Source organism: Neovison vison, chromosome 7 (assembly GCF_020171115.1).
Source record: "Neovison vison isolate M4711 chromosome 7, ASM_NN_V1, whole genome shotgun sequence".
In the NCBI taxonomy this organism is placed as follows: domain Eukaryota; kingdom Metazoa; phylum Chordata; class Mammalia; order Carnivora; family Mustelidae; genus Neogale; species Neogale vison.
The window spans coordinates 129,228,535-129,248,094 of record NC_058097.1 but is presented as its reverse complement, the minus strand read 5'-3'; the positions used below and the strand labels follow the sequence as shown (position 1 = coordinate 129,248,094).

Below are 19,560 nucleotides of genomic sequence, written 5' to 3'. Positions count from 1 at the left end.
TGTTCTTCGTTCTCTCTTTCGTACCTCCATTCCTGAAAGACTCACAAGACATCTCTAGTTTGGGTCCGTGGGTGGCTCAGTCAGTTAAGCATCTGCTTGTGGCTCCTGTCAAGATTCCAGAGCCCCAGGATCGAGCGCCACATTGGGCTCCCTGCTCAGTGGAGGGCCTGCTTCTCCTTCTGCCTGTCACCCCACTCATGTTTGCTCTCTCTTTCTCTCAAATAAATAAATAAAATCTTAAAAAAGAAAGAAAGAAAGAAAGAAAGACATCTCTAGTTTCAAAGCCATTGATCTGACCATTCATTCAATAAATATTTACTGGGGATCCAAAATGCTCCAGGAATTACTAAGGGCTAGGACACATGTAGTGAACAAGACTGACTAGCTTTCTGATCTCACTGAGCTTACTTTCTGTGGCGAGAGATAGGAAGCACACCAGCAAACAAGTAAGTGACATAAATTCAGGTAGTGATAAGAGTTAGGAAGACAACACCTCCGTAGTGAGAGGGGAGGAGGAGAGAGAAAGAAATCAATCGTGTGTGTGTTAGGATAACCAGCCCTGAGGTCTCTCTAAGCAGGTGATATTTGGGCTGAACCCTGGATGACAAGAACAGTCCAGCCTAGCAAAGTGCTGTGGAATCCAACATTTTGCGATTGCAAATAGGGAAACTAAGCAGCAAAGGAGGGGTGATGGGCCACAAGGTCATGCTGTTAGTTAGCAGTAAAACTTGGACCAGAATGGAGGTGCCTTGTCATTCTACTACTTACCACGGTGATACCATGTTCTCTTTCCTAGTTCCTACAATCTGGCATTCTCTTGTCTTTTGGAGCAACTTCCTTTAAAACTTATAAATACACTTTTAGATATTTATAAATAAATAAAAACTGATCTTCTTTCCCATACTTTTTAACGTATTTCTTCATTCCATTTTCTTGATAAGTCACCTACATAACCAATTTGTGTCCACATATACTAAAAATAATTATGGTGAAAAAGGGTGTGTGTGTGTGTGTGTGTGTGTGTGTAGGGATGGCGTGTGTGCAGGCATGTGTGTGGTGAGGATCTGGGGTATATTCCCCAAGCAAAAGTAAGACTCAATCTATTGGAAAAAAGACAGCTTGACTTCCTTTATCTTAGCAATTTTAAAAAGAAAAAGCAATGTTGCATAGCATAATACCAAGACATTTTCATCTAAAAAAAACAAAAACAAAACCTTAGAAGAAAAGCTAAGGAGTTTAAAAGTTACTAGAAAAAAGTCATCATCTCTAAGGCTCTAACTAACAGACAAAGAAGCTGAGTGTGTCTACCCTTGGAAACAAAAATGAGATGACAGCCACAACCAAATGACCCTTTTGGCTTCCTTCTAGTTACATCTTGTTTTGTGAAAGAAAATGCACTGTACTGTCCAAGAGCCTCAGATGGGATCCACAGACCCCAAAGATTCTAGGAATCATAAAGATGCAATTTACAGAGCTGTTCTCTAACCAAATCAAGAGACAGGGAGGGAGGGAATGGTGCTATCAAAGAAATCCTCTAGATTTAATATGCGGTTGGGTAAATTTTCCTTTGTTGATTTGTCTGGAGCAGATCCTAAGCATTCCTTTTTCCCAGTTCTATTAAATCCCCAAACAGATCTGAGTTTTAAGGGCTTAGGGCTGCCTTGGGAAATAGGTGATTACACTCTCTGCTTAGGGTTTTAGTGATAAGAAGGGGAAAAAAAAAAAAAAGAAAGGAAGAGGCAGTGGATTGAATCCCCCTCTCCCAGACCAATTTCTCAGTGACTCTCTTTTGTAGTTCCTCTTTAAAGCAGAAACATATTTTTAAAATGAAGTGATGACACGTATAAAATCCCATCCATTAATCTGCACTTTCCAATTGCGTGTGTGAGAGAGACAGACAGACTAGTCAATTCCTGAGGAAAGCAGGCTCCATAAGACTGTCTTTTCCTTTACATTTCACATTTTATATTTCATGAATTATTTCACAGGGGTACTCATTCGGGAAACTTCTTTACCCACAGAAATGCCCCAAGTGTGGCTAGGATAATCTAGGCAAACAAAAACAGTACTTCCTCTAAAAATAAATGCAATGAATCAAACGCCAGGCCCACAACTGTGTTTTTCATACTGGAACCCTAAGCTCCAGCAAACAAGGTCAGCGATGCAGTGATTCGTTCATGACTCCCAGGAAGAGGGTTAAGCAATTCTTAGGGCTGTGCACTCGGCCTTTGCCACAGCTGGACCTTGCTCCCAAGATTACTTCAGAACCTCCTCACCAGTATTTCCTTTAAAAAGCCAAACACCCTCCCTACCTTGTCACCTTTCCTTCTTTCAGTTCTTTCTAACAGATACATTTAAAGGAGAGACTGAAATGCGAAAAGGAAAAGTGAAGTAGCAGGGAACTTATTCAACGTGTATCCACCCAAAGAGGGGCCTCTGGCGTGATCCAAGCCACTCACCAGGTGCCCTTAATGTTTTTCCAAGAAGGAAACTACTACCAAGGAGCTAAAAGGACTTGACTAAGTTGCTGGACTAGTTAGTATCACTAGGCCTTCAACATCCAATTCCTAGGCCAGGACTCTCTTACCCTATTACGGGTCAGTATAGTATGTAGAATACAGTGTCCCTGTATCATGTCCTCTTTGTCTATTCACTTTTGGGGAAGTGTGAGGCGAGAAAGATGAGGGACTTAGAATAATGTGCTACAAAAAAGAAAGAAAAAGAAAAGATGAATTCAGAAGCAGTGTTCTTCAAGACAGAATATGTTTACTTTCTCCCCCGCATGCTGTTTGTAGCTAGCAAAGTCTTCTGTGACCTAGAAGATCGAATGCAATTACATTGCCCATCTATATTTGCTATGCTGTTTGACTCTCCCAAGGGCAGCATAGCAGTACAAGGGGGAGTGACATCTTTATGAGGTTAACCCTTTTCTATTTTAGGGGGAGACTACCGAAGGCAGATGTGTTCCCTGGAGCGTAACAAGAATGCTGGAAATTTGGTAGTTAGGAGGAATGACAGCACCAGGCCATCATCCAGGAGGGAAAAAATAAATTGCTGTTGGGAGGAATGGCGAGCTAGGGGAGCCTCTAAGAATGTTGATGCACATGAAGTGAGAGTGACAAGGATGACAAAAGCAGGGGGGATCAAATTAGAACCCAGTGAGAAGGGACAAAGGAGCAAGCAAGGAAATGAATGTTTGGGAGGCTCCACCATGGGCCAGACCACACGCTAGCTGCTCCCGCATATTATCTCATTTAATCCTCACAAGTTCTGGCACCATTCCTACCACCATGAAAAGCAGAAAATGAGTCTCAGAGAGGTTAAGTGACCAGTGCTGGGGGGCATGCATTTAAAGAGTTGGAGCGGTCGTCACCGCTAAGGCTTCCCAGCTCCGATTCCCTTACCTTTGCTAAGTAACCAAGCACCCCCAAAACTTCGTGGCTGCAAACCACAGTGCGATGTTTCCCGTGATTCTCGAGGTTAGCTGGATGGTTCCTCTGCCGATTTCCCCCGGGCTCACTCACTCGTCTGTCTGCACAGAGCTGGAGGACGGGCTGGCCTGAGATGGCTTCACCCTTGTGTTGGCAGCCGGTACTGGTCCACTCTGCGTGTGGACACTCCGCCTCCAGCTGGCTACACCAGCTCCTTTATATGGCGGTCTCAGGGCTCCAAAAAGCTTCTTTTTCTTAACCACTTTACTGAGGTATGACTGGCATCTAGAAAGCTGCACGTATTTAATATACACAGCTCTGTAAGTCTGGGGTTAAGTGTACATCTGTGAAACGCTCACCACTGGCAAGGCCATAACCATGCCAATCACTTTCCGATGTTTTCTCCTGCTCTCATTATTTTTACTATTACTTGTGGTAAGAACACTTAATATAAGATGTTCCCTCTCAACAAATGTTAAGGCAAGGAGGGCCTTTTGGGACACCTGGGTACCTCAGCTGGTTAAGTGTCTGCCTTCAGGTCAGGTCATGATCCCAGAGTCTTGGCATCAAGTCTTGCATTGGGGTCCTTGCTTAGTGGGGAGCCCGCTTCTCCCCATGCCTGCCGCTCCCCCTGCTTGTGCTCAGTCTCTCTCTCTGTAGCTCTTTCTCTGACAAATAAATAAATAAAATCTTTTAAAAAAAGAAAAAAAAAAAAAAGGAGGGCTTCTTAAAGGCCATCCCCGGGCACCTGGGTGGCTCAGCGGGTTAAGCCTCTGCCTTCGGCGTCCTGGGATCGAGTCCCTCGTCAGGCTCTCTGCTCAGCAGGGAGCCTGCTTCCCTCTCACTCTCTCTCCCTGCCCCTTCGCCTACTTGTGATCTCTATCAAATAAATAAATCTTTAAAAAAAAAAAAAAAAGGCCATCCTCACAAATAGCACAACATCATTTCTGTCATATACTACTAGTTAAAACAAACCACAAGACCATTCAAGATTCAAGCGGGTGGGGCAGGGGTGATAGCATCTCGTTTTTGAATGGGAGGAGTGGTAAAGTCACAATATAAAGGGGCATGTGGGATGGAATCACTGTGATCATTTAAAAGATAATCTAGTAGGTTCTTGCTCCTTCTACTACAGAAATGTTAATAAAAATTCCCAAATTGCCCCTGTTGTTTTTACAGACTTATAAAAGTCCTTGATAAGAGATACCTGGGTGGCACAGCTGGTTAGGTGTCTAACTCTTGGTTTCAGCTCAAGTTGTGATCTCAGGGTAGTGGTCTCAGGGTGGTGAAATCGAGCCCCACCATGCACGCTCTCCCTCTCTCTTAAAAAATTAAATCAGTCTTGGGATGCCTGCGTGGCTCTGTTGGTTAAACGTCTGCCTTCGACTCAGGTCCTGATCCCAGGGTCCTATGATCTAGTCCCACATGGGGCTCCTTGCTCAGCGGGGAGCCTGTTTCTCCTTCTGTCTGCCACTCCCCCTGCTTGTGCTCTCTCTGACCAAAAAAAAAAAAAAAAAAAAAAACCACTTTTAAATAAATAAATATTCTTTTTTAAAAAGTCCTTAATAAAAGGACAACTCTTTATAACCTGGAATAGAAAACTTGGGTTCTAGTCCAGCCTCTACTACCCTTTTAAATGGGCTTTAATTTTTTTCATCTGTGAGTAAAGAATTTGGTGTGTTTTCTCTCTAAGGGCTTAGGCTACACTATAAATTGATAGAATAGTGTCCTATTTTCAGATCAGTATGAACTAACCCTCTTGGGGGCTGGGCAGGATGGAGATGAGAGATGACTAGAAATGACATTGCTTGTATGTAACATACTCCCTTTCATTGCTGTGGGTACAGAATTTGGGAGGCAATGAGCAAAGGAATTACCCCTTCCTGTGGTTGGTTAAAATCTTCCATGATCTGGGGGGTGCTCTGACCATTTCCATTTATTATATGTCAAACCAGCGTGGGTCCCTCAGCATTCTACCAAGGATTAGAGTACAAGTCCTTCCTCCATGGGCTTCTAGACCTGGTTAGCCATAACAATTCCTATGCAACACACACTCACACCAGCTAAGTAGACAGTGGAGGTGAAAAGGCTCCGGAGCTGGTCTCTTCCTGAGGGAAATGTTTAGCTGGGAGCTCTCTCAGAAAGATATTGTTGCCTCGTCTCTGGAAGATCAAGTTCCCAAGGAGAAAACTAATGTTTAATTTAGCACAAAGACACTTCAGAATCTCTCTCTGGGGGACTGAGCCTGCAAACAGATCCACATACAAAGAATCTAAGCGAGAAAAGGAAGCTCTCTTTGGTGCAGTGGCTACAGGACTTGGGCGCAAACTTCACTCAACTGCAGCCTCTGCCTGTTGTTTCTGTCAGCTAGGATCGGTGCTCTTTCCAGTTGACTCTTCTGTCTGTACTTTGGACTTTTTCGACACTGTGAAACAACCAAATGGGACAATACCACTAGCACATGCTTTTGCTGTCTGAAGTTACATGGTGCATTGTGGCAGTCAAATGTGCAAGCCTTAGCCGGTTGGTCCACTGAGGTGAACAAAAACATCAACAAAAAAACTTCGTTTCTCAGCTACTTAGCCAGGGAATGCTTTCATTTTTTATGTAATTGAGACCCCAGAGAGCTCCAGAAATGAGCAGTGCACATTCGTTTAAGAATGGCAATCATCATTCCAAAGACACGGTACAGGTACATACTGTATTCAATTAAGCCACGTCTTTGCACTCTGGTTACCATGGCGTTAAGAGATTATACTGCTATCTGAAAGTCTCCTGGTAAGTTATTAGAAGTTGTAGCAAACTTCTGCCTGAAGTAAATTTTCTGAAAAGGAAAAAACCAATACAAACAAAACCAAACCCAGGAGCGTGATTAACTTTCCATTCAAATCCATCTGAGCCACCTGAAGAGAACTTTGTCGCGCGATGAGGAGTTCAAGATGTCGGGCTGCATGTGGGCGACAGTTATCAGTGTTGCTGGGAAAAGTCCACAAATAAAACGCAGCCACATTTCTGACAGAAGAACATTTTTAAAACGACAATGTTAATGATTCTCTATCAACATATGAACTGCCATGACGACTAAGGAAGCAAGAACACTGTTAAAACAATATGAAACAAAACAAACCCAACACAAGGTTGACTCTACGTTTCCTAAGAACATTTCACTTCAAGAGGAAGAGGGGGATTAAGTGGAAATGATGGGGAATAAACACACTAACAAAAAAAATTTTGACTACATTCTTTGCTGAGTTAGAACCAATAAATCCATCCCTGCCCAAACATCATCTACCCAACGAGACTATTCCTAGTCTTATCCTGTCCCTTCTTGAGAAACATCATGCTTTTGATTAAGAATCATCCTCAGTAAAACTTGAAGCCTTGGCAACCTTTTCCTCACATTTCTTATGGCATCAAGTTTTAGGTGATACTGAGCAAGGAAGAGATTCTAAGCTAAGAACCACACCGATGGCGTGAAATTTTCCACATGCCCCAGGTCAGGGGTGGGAAGAGGACAAACTCCTGTTGCTGTTCATTTGCGGTTACAGTGAGTTAACTGATTCCTTAGTGACTTGAGCCAGGGATCTGACTTTCAAAAGGATAATTTGAAATCTCCACAGGAGGGAACTTCTAACTCTTTGTGACTCTGTGACCAGATTCACTTAAGAATTATTCAGCAGTCTAAATTAATAATTCAGCTAAGTGGGTAAATTCGGACTAATCAGTTTTAATGATTCCAAACTCTCGATAAACAGTTTGTTTCTCACTTACCCACAACTTGTTAGGCAACTGAATGGAAAGCCAGCCTCTATTCCAGAAGTCAAATAAACACTCTAGTCAAGTTCTAGATCAGAGGTCCTAGAATCCCAGGAATGGAAGGGCTATTCATTGATCCTGTTCTCAAGAAGAACGCTATTAAACCCACGCCAGGGAAAAAGTGAATCTATCCCAGATGATATCTCCATATTAGACAATTTGGGGAAACTGGATAATACGGGATCCATCACTAACCATTTTAATAGATATTAAAAAGAAAACCCAAGGACGCCTGGGTGGCTCAGTGGTTTAATGCCTCTGCCTTCGGCTCAGGTCATGATCCCAGGGCTCTGGGATCGAGTCCCACATCAGGCTCTCTGCCCAACGGGGAGCCTGCTTTTTCCTTTCTCTCTGCCTGCCTCTCTGCCTACTTGTGATCTCTGTCTGTCAAATAAATAAATAAAATCTTTAAAAAAAAAAAAAGAAAGAAAGAAAAGAAAAGAAAAGCCATGCCCCATGAAACCTCTCACACACATACTGAAGATGGAATCCTAAGCCGGAAAAAAACATGAATCTGACTCAGGCAGGTCACCTTTCACAGTAACAACAGCTAAATTGTACTGAGCCTCTACTAGGTGGCAGGCAATTACCTCATTTAATCAACAACCTGGACTAGTTCTATTACTATCACTCCATTTTCCAGCTGAGGAAACTGAGGCAGGAGAGTTCAATTAACTTAACCAAGAAGACACAGCTATGAAGTGGTAAAGTTGTGTTCGGAAACCAGGTAGTCTCACCCACCCCCCTTAACTGCTATGCCACCCTGTCCCCTTAAGCCAACTTTCACACCTCTATTTCCAACCCGATCCACACCCCTCCTAGCCGTAAATACTAAGAGGGCAAAGTCTATATCAAATTGCTCACCATGGATACATGAACTTTCATGGCATAGAATTACTGCACAATAATTCTTTACTGAATTAATAGCTAATTTCCAAACTCTGTAAAGCACCCATGTCCACAACCTTGGTGTAAAATTTTGGGACCTTTGCTAAAGTCATTAAAACCTATGGAGATCGCAGCGCGCGTACACACTGTTATTTGCCCATTTTCATAGCCATTCCTTCAGCAATTGGGTAGGGCCCAACTCTCTGGCCTTCTTTTAAGACTAGTGGAGAACGGGTGGACATCTCTTCTCAACCCCTCTCTAGGGAAATTGAACAGCTCTGAGTCTTTCACATCTGCCCCTTAGATACAAGTTGGAAAGGTCGAAACAGGCAGCCATTCACTGTGGTCAGCACCCCGACATCATCATACCTTCGACCAGAAAGTGTTGGCTTTTCTCCTCTGCCATCTTCTCCATAGGGAACTTTCCCTGTGCCATGTGAACTTGGACCAAACGGGAAAATGGGACCCCACTGAAGCTTAGGGCAAGTTGAAAGCTATGGAACACATCTGCATTAAAAAGCAAGCGAGCGAATCTCAAACAGCATCTGGAATCACAGCCCCTCATAAGTTTCTGCTCACAATTTTTTTAAAATTTTAATGAAATGAGTTTTACCAAGTTCATAAACAGGCAAACACATTCATTGGGATGGGAAGTTTACACGTCAAGAGAAGATGCTTTTCCCCCAGGGCAATTCTTACTTGCCCTGGAAGGCCTGGGGAGCCTGGGAAGAAAGGTGCATGTCTTTGGTTCAGCTTCTTTTAGTTTCTCTTCTGTGTCTAGCGAGCGTGTTTTAAAACCGTCTCCTTTCCATGCCAAAGGCCATGTCATGCTGTATATAACTCACCGGGAAGAAGGGAAGTGTGTAAATAGCAAGGCATTAAGCAGCTCCAGGGACTTGAAGATAGGTAATACAGAACACTTAGGCAATGTGCTCTGAGAAGAGGCTGCCGGAGGGGAAGTGTAATACTTGTCTTCAAGTGTATGAAGGATTATTATTGCTTCACAGATGCTGATTTCTCAGAGCCTTCCTTGCTCTACCATTTTCCTGGGCTACTGACGTACTCTTGCCAGAGTTTCAGCCCCGCCAGCAATGGGATCAAGCTCACCTGTCCCTCTCACTACTTACACCCAACGCCGTCAGCCAGGCTCCACTCCGTCCCACACCTGACCTGGAGACCCATCCGCCCTCGGCGACCCCGTCCCACATTTCCCCACGCTCCCTCCCCCCAGGCCCTGCTGCCCACCCGCACAAAGGCTCTCCCCGGCCCAGGTCTGAAGCTCTCTCCTACCAACCCCTAGCAGTCCTCCCATTTTGAGCACCTCCTGTATGTCGGGCACTGTGCGGGATGTTCTGGTAAAGAGCACTAGCTTTGTTTTCCAGATGAAGATACTGATGGCCAAGAAGAATACAGTCATTTCCACAAGCTCATCCAGCTAGTAGGTGTGAAGTAGATCTGGATACAGGTCAAAATATAAAATCTGTGCGCTAAATTCTCCCATTTACTATTGCTCTAAGACTTGGTTTCCTTATTCGTGAAGTGGGGCAAGTGTTGCTTACTCGCCAGTGTGTTTTTTGTTTGTTTGTTTTTTTAAGGCATTATATAAAATATAAAAGTGCCTGGTACATTCTACGGCTCAATGAGTACTAAGTCCTTTTTCCTTCTGATTTTTGACATCAGTTTTGGTCCATTCCACCGACTTCGTTCTTGTACCGTTCCTTTACCAGCGTGGTCTTGATTTGCCCAGTGGACTGGTAAGCAAGCAGGGACTATGTCTTTACCCATATTTCTCCCTATTCCCCCACAGAGCCTGATTAGAGTGTGAGGGGAAATTAGCATGAAAATGCAGAAGAAAGAATTTGGAATTGTTTACATTAAACATGATCCAGCCTATGAACATATATAAGGGCCTGAATTAAAGAACAAGGAAGTAGCAGAATCCACTTGGGATAGCTTCGTTGCCATGCACGGCAGAACGGATGATTCTTTAAAATTTCCATCCAGGCTTTTTGAGACTAAATAGCAGCACTAAAAACAAACACACACAACAACAATTAAAAACAAGAACAGCTAATCATAGCTGCTCTTTTAGTCATATTTAATTATTACATCTTAGAACATCTGAAAACCCATGTTTGTCTCAGTAACTTACAAAAGGTTTACAAGCAGAGGGAAGCCACACAACATTAAACTAGAAGGTTTAGAACTCTAAAGTTTGAAAAACATCACCTAACAAGGACATTATTTCAAAGAACACAGATGTCTTCTGTAAACAAACACTGACCCAAACAAGCAAGGCGTCTTTCTTGACATAACAGCCCTCGCTGTCAAAGCAAGCTTTCTGTCCATTTTTGATAAAGGATTGTACCAACTTCTCTCTCCACTTGAACTCTTTTGCCTTTGTGAGATCTTATAATTATATTTACTTGAAAGAAGTAGTAGGAAAATCCTGGAGAGATAAGAACTCTCCCTTTATTACTTTGTTCTGGAAAACAGAACAAAAATAGGTCAGTTCTTAAGGAAATGATGGCTGCATATATAAATAATGTAAACACTCCTATCACTGTCCTGGGAAGGATATTTATCATGGAGACAGCTGGAGACACCCAGATCTGGCCAATGAACTGTTTCTGTTCTCAAACCCCCCCACTTACACCTCTCAGACTGTGAACTGTCAATTGGAAACTTGATTATTATCAGTTAAAAATAACCAGGGAACTCTGGCAATGATTTAACTTGTCTGACTTTCTTAAGCTAACAATTAACATTTTAGACTATTGTTGACAAAATATTTAACTTTCTCATGCCATTTGTGCAAATGACTTTTCTAATATTCCTTAGACGCTCCGGTGGACACACCTTTCCCAAGCTGCTCTGGTCCTGGCAGGGCCCATAAAAGACATGCGTGCAAGGACCCCAACCACTTTCACAACACAGCACGTTTTAACTAAGATTTCCTGGCACCTTCAGGAACACTTAAGCACACTGATAACTCAGTCTTATCTTGGCAGCGCTAAATTTGAAATACCAATCCCTCTATTTACAATAAAAGCTATTTCACCATTTAAAACAGACAACTGAAAGCTTAAGTATCCTTTTAATCCCTGGAAAAACCGGTATTATGATTCGTTGCTTAGTAGTTTATTATTAGCAATACTAGTAATAATGTCTTGCATTTCTGTAGTGCTTTATTTTTTCCCAACGCCTGTTCAGAAACACACATTCATTTGCTTCTCTCAACACACTAGGACAGCAATATTGTTCTCTCTGTTTTACAGATGACTGCTAAGTAACTTGTCCTAGGTCACCCATCTGGTTAGTGATCAAGCAGGCTCAGAATCGGGGAGGCAGACTCCCTGTCTGATCTGCTTTCTTTCCTCCACACTACGTTAGAGAAAGATAATCTCTAAAGCCAAAGATGACTTTGCTTATCTATCCATCCTAGCAACACAATCTATGCAACAGAAAAAAAGAGCTTGTCTCAGGCAATAGGGAAAGATTAATAACGAACCGCAGAAGCTCTAAACCTTACTGTATTGGACCAGCAATTAATCAGTCTCACAGTTCATTCAAAGATTCAAACGTACTTCACCAGAAAATGATTCAGTGCCTAAAGCCTGCTCCAAGTGGTTAGAAATGCAGATCTGCTCAAAGCCCTATAATCCAGGCCCTCTGAAAGGCCCTGTTCCTGCAGTCTCTGCAGCAATGGGGCTTCCCCTGAACTTGCACTTGAGCTAAACGAAGAAATTGGGTGAGTAAGGGCTGTAGAATTAGGCTGTCAATGTGGAGAGCATTAGCACTGGCTTGGAGGTTATTGCATTGTTCGGGAAACTTGGGCTATTGAAAAAACTCAGACTTTATATATTTCTTGCAGCACAACAGCCCTCAGGTCGATGCAATCCCACAGACCAGAAGTTCCCCTGCCATCCACGTTCCAGTATTACTGACTTCACACTAGGCATTGTACTGGCAAATACGCAGCATACAGAGATTCCATCTGAGGATTCAGTGCATATTTGGTTTTAGATGACCAATATTTTCTCTCTCTCCCCACGAAAGGACCTTTATGGCCACTTATGGCTTATGGATTAACTCTTAAACCTTCAACACACCCAGACAGAAGTAAATCTGGTCATGCACACAGAAGTAAAATTAAGAAAGAACTCTGCCACTCATTCTGCGCAAAGTCCCCCTTCAAATTAATAGTGTCTCTGAAAATAAGAGGCGCCCATGTGAGGTGGGACCTGCCGATCTAATGTGCAGGGATGAATCAGTTCCCAGGGCCCAGGCCTCCCTTCAAACACAATGTTATCGGGTTCATACAGTACTTGCATCACCATCTCTGAGTACCATGCTGAGTAACAAAGCTCCAAATTTAGAAGCTAAAATGGAGAAGGGAATTTCCAATAACCAAAAAGGGGGTGGTGGATCAACCTTTGCAAAACCACACGTTTTCAATGGAAAGCAACCATCAGAAAGAAACTGTTCTTTTTAGTCCTAACTCACAGGGCACCTCTCCTCATCCCCGAGCTCGGAGAGGGGTCTCCTCCAAGGCAATGTTTCAGGAGGTGGCTGGTGGTTAGAAGGGAAGAATCAGACTCTCTCTCAGAACAGGAGTGGTACAACAGCCGCCTCTGGCTTCTGCAGCAGTAAGCCTTCCGTCCGGAAAGGCAGGACCCCCTCCTCTCACTTCCTCCCTGCATGGAGAGTGCTATCGTAAAGTTACAATAACCATTGAGGTTGGCTGGTTTCATTCTGCATCCCAAAGTCCCCCCTCTCCCGCCCCACCCCCAAAAGAGCCAGCCTCATTCTACTTCCACCGTGGAGAAAAAAAAAATCAAAAACGGCCATAAGCAGACATGCCACCTTCCCGGCAGAGGCCGAGATACGAGGGCCACCTCCAGTTTGGGCACCCCAGACAGATATCGGTCTTCTCCACTGAAAAAGGCTGAGCGCCTCGTCCCCTGTGTCATCTCCAGAAACACTTACCGGGAGACTGCGAAGTACACAAAGCGGTATTATTGGGAGACTTGCAGACAGATTATAAATTTACTAGGGACAATCAAGGCATTTAGATGCTTCTGGCTGCAGATGCCAGTGCCACACACACATACATACAAACCTCATTCTTCTCTCCCTTTGAGTGATTTCCCCACCCCCTACCCCCTCTGCCATTCACCTCAGCACCTCCCTTTCACAAAACAAACTCCCACTGCTCTCCTAGGGAATTCCAAGGAGTGGTGGGGATGGAACAGGTGGTAGGGAAGGGAAACTAGTCCTTGAAGCTCTAACAGGACGCCACAGGTCAACTGCATTCAAGGATGAGACAGCAAACACTGGGTAGTTCAACTGTTACTAGTTATTTTTCCTCTGGAGCTCATGCCAGGAAGTTGCAGTTCTAGGCAACCCAAGCAAAACGTGTGTGTGGTGGGGCAGATGACCACTAACCTAGCTTTCCCAGAACTTCTAGAACCTTCACCACACGCCCTGGCTAGATATAAGGGGGAGCCACAAAGAAGCATCCTATAGGCCTGGCTGGGGTGGGGAGAGGGGGTCCGCTCTCCAGAGCTCCTTTTCAAGCTCCTTTGGAAAAGGAGTTGGACGCACTGTCCTCCTCTCCTTCAGGCTTTTGGAGTACTTTTAGTCTCATATGGCTATTTCCTGTTGCTAACTTTCATTAGGGCTGGCTTAGGCAAGCCGGAGCGGTGCTGCGAGCAGACACAGAAGATCAAGGGCCCCACAGACCTCAGAAATGGAGGTGGCCTGCAGGGCTGCGGGGCAGGGTTCCACCTTCTACCCAGAGGCCACTGGCCTGGCAAATCCAGGGGAAGCCGGTGCATGGCAGGCGGTCACCTGACCAGGACTGGCACTGAGAACCAATGATTCAAGGGATACTCCCTCTGGGATGGGGTGTGTCTGTGCCTCTGAGGAAGAACTGCCAGCCAGAAACTTCAGTCAGAACTTTCAGGTTTGATGTCCTGTCACCAGGAGTGGCTGAAGACAAGGTACTTCCTAGAATGATAGTGCGTAAACGGCCCCTTCCGTGCCTGCTCACTGTCCTGAACGCTGTCAGCTGGCATGACCTGCCTGTGGTGCCCGGGAAAGGAAGCTCGGTGGGAGGGGGCAGTGGGGGCATCCCTGGGAAATCAGGGAGTAAGCCTCTCAGAAACATGCCCTCACCCGTCTTAGGGATGTTTCCCCACATTTCTCTTTCGACTGAGGGGACACTCATGGAACTTCTCTGTTAGAGATCGCCACTTACGGTCTCTTAACCCAAGAAGGGGCCACTTCAAAGGGGAAATGGGAAAAGCAGGAAAAGGCTTTGAGGAAGGTCAGCTGGACTGACAGGGGAATTCAGGCTGAAGCACGGCTTGTTGGGCCTAATCAGAGCTGGCTAGCCAGAAGAGAAGATCTGTGAGGGCAGGGCCTTCCTCAGCGGCTCACTCAGATCTTGCCAGGCTGTAGCCACTCTTGACTCCAGAGGGCCTCTGGGAAGCTCGGGCTTTCTACTTCCTAAGAGACAGCCTACGAGTGTAGGAATAGCCATGAATGAGCACCAGAGAACTTGAGGAGTAAGAGAGTAAAGCTGCACAGACTGCCTACCCGATGGCCTGGGAGGTAGCCAGGTAGTACCTCGGCCCTTTTCCTTGCTGTCCGCTCCCCCTCAGGCCAAGGCAAGCTCTACCCTCACAGAAGGCCAGCGGACCACAGCGAGAATCATGAGAAAAACCAGGTGCCTTACCGCAATCAGGGCTGAGTTCCTCTGGTCCCCAGGGGTTGAAGCTTGTGACTGCTGCTCACCGTCGATCCCACCACCGCCACCATTATTGCTACTGTTGAGCAGGTGCTGCTGGTGGTGATGGTGATAGTCTGGTGGGGGCGGTGGGGCTGCTGTCGCCGCTGCTTGAGAGGCTGCAGGAGGGGCAGCAGGGGGCGGTGGAGGGGCTGCCGTGGTGGCCGCAGTGGCAGTGGCCTTGGCGTGCTTGCCAGCCTTCCTTGCCCCCTGGCCATGCTGTACCAGGCTCAGGAGCTGCAAGGTGCTCTCTCTTTCCCGGTCTGAGCTCTCAGCCCGACCACGCTCATAGCGTCCTTCACAGCTCAGGTGGTGCTGGCGGCAGACGGCGATCCGAGCCCGGAGGCGCTCCACGATAGCACTGTGCACTCTCGGGGTGACTGAGCCCCCTCCAAGGAGCCCCGCCCCAGGGGCCCCCCCTAGCCCTCCTGTGGGGGCCTGTGGGGGCGCTGTGTCCCCCATCTTACTGGACACAATGCTGCCTCTGGGATGGTGAGGTGGAAGGAGGCTACTGCTGGCTATTGCAGGCAAGTCTGTTTTTGACAATGTGAGCTCAGTGTTCAGGGCCACATGAATAGAGGTCTTCAGAGGTTGGGGGGAGCCGTGGAGAAGGTGTGGGGGAGGGGAGTTAGTAAAAAGAGGGTGAGGAGACAGAGCAGAACCAGTCGCAGAGGATTAGTTGGAAACAAACCCTTATCAACTTACTCTAATTGCATTTGACAGCTCTTGAGAACTTGGACAGAGTTGGTGGGTTTTTTTTTCCCCCCACCAGGCTGACAAGAGCCCCTAGGTACTTTGTAAACACACGATCTGGGGGTTAGAGCAAGAATTCAGGGATTGTCAAGCCAGAGACAGAAACAGACAGCAAAGGGAATTGAGAGGAGTATTAATAGAGATTGGACTCCCCCTCACCTAGTTGTTTCAGAAAAATTTTTTATGGGGATGTTTCTGCAGAGAAACACATCTCTACCACGTCTATGTAACCTGCAGCCTTTACTTTTCTTCGGGTTAGGAAAAAAAGTGCTGTTTCAGGAAATTTTCAAAGGCAATGTTCAGAATGTACAAAAATCAAGAGAGGCTGTCTGTTGGCTTTTAATTTTTCCTCTCTTTCCCTTGGCTCCGGTGTTTTCTCCTCTTTGGGGTACTGTAGGATGTTGTCTTCTCCCAAAAGAGGGAGATAGCTTTTCAATTGTTAACAATGTCAGTAACTGGTCTTTTGGACCATGCTCTTTTCTTCAGCTAATCCAATCACCGGTAAAAATCCTCATTCCCTCTAAGGTTTCCTAGCCTTAAATGAAAGCAGTCTGAAGTCGCTAGCCACTGAGAGAGATCCTTCAACACATTTTTTTTTTTCTTTCCCGCTTACGCTTCTCACCCCCGGCGGCTCTATTCTAACACAGTATCAAGAGAGACAAACTCTTCCGAGAGTAATTTACAAACGATGGTCAAACTTACAAACTTCCAGCAAATTGCACCGAGTCATGTCCAGCCACTTTTCTGTCCACTTTTGTACATTCCATCCCCGGCCAGTGGATCTGAGGGTCTGGACTCGCAATAAGCAATGTGGTTCTATCTCCTGTATTGCTCCGCTTTATAGATGGAAAGAAAAAAAAAAAAAAAAAAGTAGCTTGTATTTTCCTTTCTCTTTCCCGTCTGTTGTTAGCCGCTTTGCTGACACTGGCTCCACTGCCCGGAGTCACGGCGGTACACAGGCTTTCATTGTGCTCCGATAGGAGAGGGAGAGAAAGAGAGAGAGTGAGACAGAGAGGGAGAAAGAGAGAGCCAGCAAGCTGCAGATGGGGGCGGGGGGAGGGGGCGGGCGGGAGAGCCGAGCGGCGGCTCCCTGGTGGAAGGCTGGTGTCACTGCACGAGTGAGTAATTGCAGCCGGGCGCGCGAGAAAGGGGAACGCAGAGGGCCTCCCAGTGGCCGAAGACGTAAATCCCACAGCCTGCGCGCGGCGCGTCTCGGCGGGGCTCCCGTAGCCTGACTTGGCCGAGTGGGGAAGGCTGGGGAAATTCCCCAACCCCTACCCATGTACTTCACCAGCTCTAAATGTTGAAGAAATTCCCGGTCAGGGAATGTATTTTCCCTTTCAGACCTACCTGACGCCCCCCTGAAGATATCATTTTCATTTTTCAATAGGTTGCAAAGGACACCATTGAGCACCCCAGCGAGAGCTGGGTGAGCACGGAGGAAATGCTCATTAGTATAATAAGGAAGGCGGGCGAGGATGTGCGTGTTGGGGGCGGGGGGCGGCGGGAGGGCAGAGGAAATCACATCGCTAGCCCACCCGGAAAGGGGAGGCCAGTGTCTTGTCTACCTGCCTGCCTGTTCTGTGCGTCTTTGGGTCAGTCAGCTTCGGTGATTACAAGCAATTCAGCAGGGGTAAATAAGATTTTATGAAGATGAAATCACCGGTCCCAGTTCTAGAAAAGAAAATGAAGGTTTTTCTTTGAAAATACGAGATGACTTATGACAAGTCACTGCAAGATCCCCGGCTATCTGGTTTACATATGCATGGAGAAAACTCAGTATGTAGCCGTGGAGTTTCAAGAAGTTTAGGTGAGCACAAAATTGGGATCCTCGGGACCATAACCATGCTGTGTGTCCTAACTCCCAAGTCACTTGGATTTGAGGTCTCGAGCAATGGGACTTCATTAATTTAAACGAATACTCCCACCGCAGTGACACGGCCCTTCTCCAAATTGACCTATGGAAAGAAATGAATGGGTAAAGTCCATGGAAACATGGTTAAGACTGGATTTATTTACGATTTAGTTCCCAATAGGCTGGTCTGCTTTAGTCCATTTTATTTTCACAAGTTCTGGAATATTTGTTTGGAGTTGGGGACAAGTATACTCTGATGGAATGTAACTTTTTTTTTTTTTTTTACTTTTCATTGGAACTTCTGTCCTTTCCAAGGCTAAGTTCCTCACTAGTTACGTGCGGAAAGGCAGGAATTTGTTTTTGTTAGGTATGCAGATTTCATGGGGAACTCTCTCATGAGGTGTCATTAAAAATTGAAGGAGTTTTGATCATTTTACATTTGATTTTTTTTTAAAAGTTGTACTCATTAGACATTATCTTCCATTATATGGGTACTTTATATTCAGCAATCATACTTGATAAAAGAGAAAATGCAACGTTTAAATTTAAAACACCCTTTACTGGACAGTGATGCCATAGCATTGATTTTCATTAGTAACTCAGAATCCTTAGTCAAAACCGTTGTTCCTTTCTGATACAAATTTTGATTTCCATGCTAGACAGGGACATACCTTAAAAACATGTCAAGCAGTTTAATAGATTTTTTACTATATTCAGCGGTGTATGTCACTTTTTTTAGAGTGTCTTTTATATATTTTTCCTTTACAGCCCATTAAATTCAAGCTGAAATCATTATGCACATCCTCATTTCCATTCACATCAGCTACTGTTTATTTAATCACTATTTCAGGCACAGCACTTCACATAGATCTCCCTTAATCCACAGTCTTGAAAGATATGTATTATTAACCTCACTTAGAAGTGAGGAAACTGAGGCTCCCAGAAATTAAACTCCTCGTTCCAGTTCATGTGACTAGGAAATAACAGCTCAGGGCTCTACCTCAACACCGATGGCAAACCTGTGCTCTCTTAACCACTGGGCTTGCTGCCTCAATATGGCAAAGCTGCAATTACACTCTAATCAGCTTGCTAGAGTCTAAGCCTCCAAGAAATGAGTAGTGAATAGAACCACCCATCTGAAGGTGGGAGCAGACAAGTGAGAAAGCATGGTCAATTATATCCAACTGCCAATAAAATAAACATTTATTTTGTTCCTCATTTCCCTCCCCTCCTTTTAATGGTATTGTTCTCTAACCCTTGTTTCTGTGTAGCCATATGAATTCTTTCAAGGATTGCTTTCCTTTTGCTTGTCCATTTTTGACTCATCATCTCTCCTAACATGGCTACTTAACACTAAAGCACCTAACACTACAGTAATAAATGCCAAGATCTAAACACTTCACAGACATGTAGGATTTTAAATTTACAAAGTATTTTTTGGTGTTAAAGCAAATCAATGATGTTGATGCTTATGATGATGATAAAATCATACAGCATGTCATAATGCCTGTTTGAGGTTAATTCAGTTTTTTCAACATTTCAATTTTCTTATGGACTCCTTGCTTTTGGCCCCCCAGTCCAGGCTCATTTCCGTTTCCTAACAGCTTGTCTCTCTGCCATTCTTTTGGTGTTACCGTATACCTAAAAAGCCTCTTGTAGTTTTCAAACACCCACTTATGAAGTTTGCTTGGTTGCAGTAACTGCAGACATCAGCAAAACTACTTTTACATTTCCTGATCAACAGTCAGAATGCTGTTCCAGTGGGAAAAATGCTTCATGCCAGCAAGATGCCTGACCTAGGAACTGGTTCAGCTGCCATCATTAAGTCCCTCTAATCATTAGTGCCTTAATTTTTACAAATTAAATGCATGATATTTAAAACAATACATAAATTAATTTAAAAAACTCTCCAGGTGGAAGGCAATCTCACTCTTCAGCATTCTCGGGCTTGTCTGCAGTGTCGCACGCATATGAGAAGTGATGCTCCTGGGGGCAATAGAGATACTTTATAGATCATTCACTTT

General features: G+C 44.9%; 1 protein-coding gene across 1 annotated transcript in view; it reads right to left on the bottom strand.

The window, feature by feature from the left end:
* MAML2 (mastermind like transcriptional coactivator 2) overlaps positions 1–16,706 on the bottom strand; it is a 346,273-nt gene extending 329,567 nt beyond the window's left edge. Inside the window, exon 1 of the mRNA XM_044258264.1 lies at positions 14,878–16,706. Coding sequence (XP_044114199.1) covers positions 14,878–15,390 — 513 coding nt within the window. The 5' untranslated portion in view covers positions 15,391–16,706. The remainder of the gene's footprint in view (positions 1–14,877) is intronic.
* Between the last annotated feature and the right edge of the window lie 2,854 nt (positions 16,707–19,560).